This window comes from Apis dorsata, unplaced genomic scaffold (genome assembly GCF_000469605.1).
Source record: "Apis dorsata unplaced genomic scaffold, Apis dorsata 1.3 scaffold_206, whole genome shotgun sequence".
NCBI classification, from domain to species: Eukaryota; Metazoa; Arthropoda; class Insecta; order Hymenoptera; family Apidae; genus Apis; species Apis dorsata.
In genome coordinates, this window is record NW_006263490.1 from 204,103 (window position 1) to 207,309 (window position 3,207).

Genomic DNA, 3,207 nt, shown 5'->3' on the forward strand with positions numbered 1-3,207 from the left:
ATAACGTTGCTTTAGAGAAAAATAGCAATTACGAGAGAAAAAAAGAAAAGTTGAAATGATGAAAGAGAAAGGAAAATATAATTTTTACGGAACTAAAGTAACATGTCAACTTTGCGTAATATTCATCTTCTTTATTATTTATGCCAATTAATAAAATAATGTTTACGAGATGGAAAATAATCATTACAAAATTAAAGCATTCAAATGTATACTCTAATTGCAAAAAATATATTTGTTTATACGTTCCATTTTGATACAAAATTATATGAATTATAATATATAAATTTTCTATAAATTTTTTGTGATGATATTCTTTCTATCTTATTTTATAATATCTCGAACAAGTTTTTTCTCCCTGTAATATATCGTATATGAATTAAAGGCAACGTGGTTCGACTCTTACTTGTAATTTCTATTTCTCTGAAAAAAAAAGCTTGTTGGAGAGATTCTAAGAAATGTCGATATAGTTAGAACGCGAGTTATAACACTCTGTACAACGAAAGTGACGGTTACATCGATCGTTTCGATAGGTGATCAGGGAAAATTGGAACTTGAAGTATAGTGCCTGCTTTGTGATTTGCCCGTTGCCGAAAGAATCGGCCACGATCGACAGAGTGCCGGAAACGGTGAGCGTGGTGGCCAGGCTGAAAGCATCGCCGACGAATCGCATCCTGGTTCAAAATCGGCCTGAAAATAGAGCGAAGAACAAAGAAATGTTGGCCGTTTGCGTGAAACCCCTGCATTACGATTACAACAGGGTATGTAGTAGAATTTTTGTTAGAAATTCAATTTATTATTTAAGATATAAAATTTTCACATTCGAAAAGTAATATAAATTTCGAAATAGATCGATTTTTCGAGCTTACTTATCAAAAACATACGAATTCAGGGAATAAATATACGTAAAATAAATTTTAAAACAAATAGATAATTTTAGAATAATTCACCGATTATTAAAAATTTATAGATTCGAAAAGTAATATAAATTTCGAAATAGATCGATCTTTCGAGTTTACTTACCAAAAACATACGAAATCAGGAAATAAATATAGGTAAAATAAATTTTCAGATAAATAAATAATTTTAGAATAATTTATTGATTATTAAAAATTTATGATTGAAAAAGTAAAATATAAATTTCGAAATAAATCGATCTTTCGAACTTACTTACAAAAAACGTAGGAATTCAGGAAATAAATATGCGTAAAATAAATTTTCAGATGAATAAATAATTTTAGAATAATTCACCGATTATTAAAAATTTATAGATTCGAAAAGTAATATAAATTTCGAAATAGATCGATCTTTCGAACTTATTTACCAAAAACATACGAATTCAGAAAATAAATATACGTAATAAATTTTTAGACGAATAGATAATTTCAGAATAATTCATCGATTATTAAAAATTTATAGATTCAAAAAGTAATATAAATTTCGAAATAGATCGATCTTTCGAACTTACTTACCAAAAACATAGGAATTCAGAAAATAAATATACGTAATAAATTTTTAGACGAATAGATAATTTCAGAATAATTCATCGATTATTAAAAATTTATGATTCGAAAAATAATATAAATTTCGAAATAGATCGATCCTTTGAGTTTATTTACCAAAAACATGAATTCAGGGAATAAATATACGTAATATACGTAAAATAAATTTTCAGATGAATAAATAATTTTAGAATAATTCCCCGATTATTAAAAATTTATGATTCGAAAAGTAAAATATAAATTTCGAAATAGATCGATCTTTCGAACTTATTTACTATTACGTTGAAACATAAAGAAAAGGCACGACACTTCGAAGTGTACACGATGTAATAATAATGTATTAACGAATGAAAAATTTGATAGGTATTACAACTCATAGAGTTCATCGAGTTGCACAGACTGCTTGGCGCTAGCCACGTGACTTTATACAACGACACGGTCGGCAGTGAGGCCGGATGCGCTCTCAAATATTACGAAGCTAAAGGTCTGGTGACCGTGTTACCTTGGCACCATTTGGACATGATCTCGCAGCGAGACATTCGCACGGAAGGATTGTTTGCTGCCCTCAACGATTGCCTTTATCGATCCATGTACAGATACGAATACGTGGCGCTGGTGGATCTCGACGAGTTCATTATACCCAGGCACAACGACACTATCATTGATCTAATCAGGTGAGAACCCCTTCATTTCTTTCATATCGCTCATAAATCTTGAGACAATTATTCTATTCACTTCCTTAAATTTATGTAATACCAAACAAAATTATTTTTGTCTCCATTACATCAAATTCGATATTCAATTCAAATAATAAATTATTAAAAAAAAATATTAAAAAAAAATTTTTTTTATATTTAATTAATTAAAAAAAATTTAAAAATATAAAGTAATTAAAAAAAAAAAATTCCAGATGGATGAGCAGTCGCATAAACGCCAAAGCCACCGGATCGTATTCCTTTCAAAACGCGTTCTTCTACCTTCAATGGGCGGACGACCCGTTCGTGGTGACCAGTCGCACCCCCATAGAGGCCGGTTTGATCACGTTGAAGAAAACTAGGCGCAGAACGAAGCTACACCCCCACAAACAGCGGTCGAAATACGTTTGCAAGCCCCAGAACGTGGTCGAGGCTGGAAATCACTTTGTATGGGAGTTCATCCCAGGACACGGGACTCTGAATGTTCCATCGGACGCAGCGATTCTCCACCATTACAGGGTCTGCGAGTTTGGCGGCGATGATTGTATAAAGACTCAATCGGTAGTCGATAGAACGGCCTACAAATACAAGAATAGATTATCGGATAACGTTGGGAAAACCTGGTCCGACCTAAGCGGCGAGTGCTCGTTACCCAAATTGGAACCAATTCCGGGTATGACGCCACGGATAAAAGCGAGCCCCAAAGTGTTGAAGTCGGTCAGGTAGCGAAAGACCATTGTCGATACTCTTTGGGATATTGGTAATTTCACTGGTACACCGAAGGTAGCGAGAACATATTTCTACAACTACGGTGGCCCGTAGTTTTCCCACTAGGACGGCCATTGCCTCTCGAAGAGAGAATGTTCCAATGGAGATTCGGGATTTGTATAGGATTTGCCATCGTAATAAACGCGTTTTTTCTACCTTTTTGCGGTCCACACGCCTGACGAATAATCTCGTTTAGAAAACGCGGAGAGGAAAAAAAAAAAAAAAAAATAAAAAAAAAAAAAAAA

At 33.0% G+C, this 3,207-nt stretch overlaps 1 protein-coding gene across 1 annotated transcript in view; it reads left to right on the plus strand.

Moving 5' to 3' along the window:
- Positions 1 to 3,183, plus strand: part of LOC102673288 — a 10,669-nt gene extending 7,486 nt beyond the window's left edge. Inside the window, exons 4-6 of the mRNA XM_031510112.1 lie at positions 531 to 758; positions 1,863 to 2,173; positions 2,410 to 3,183. Of these exons, the coding sequence (XP_031365972.1) occupies positions 531 to 758; positions 1,863 to 2,173; positions 2,410 to 2,920 (1,050 nt within the window). The 3' untranslated portion in view covers positions 2,921 to 3,183. The remainder of the gene's footprint in view (positions 1 to 530; positions 759 to 1,862; positions 2,174 to 2,409) is intronic.
- Positions 3,184 to 3,207: the final 24 nt, after the last annotated feature.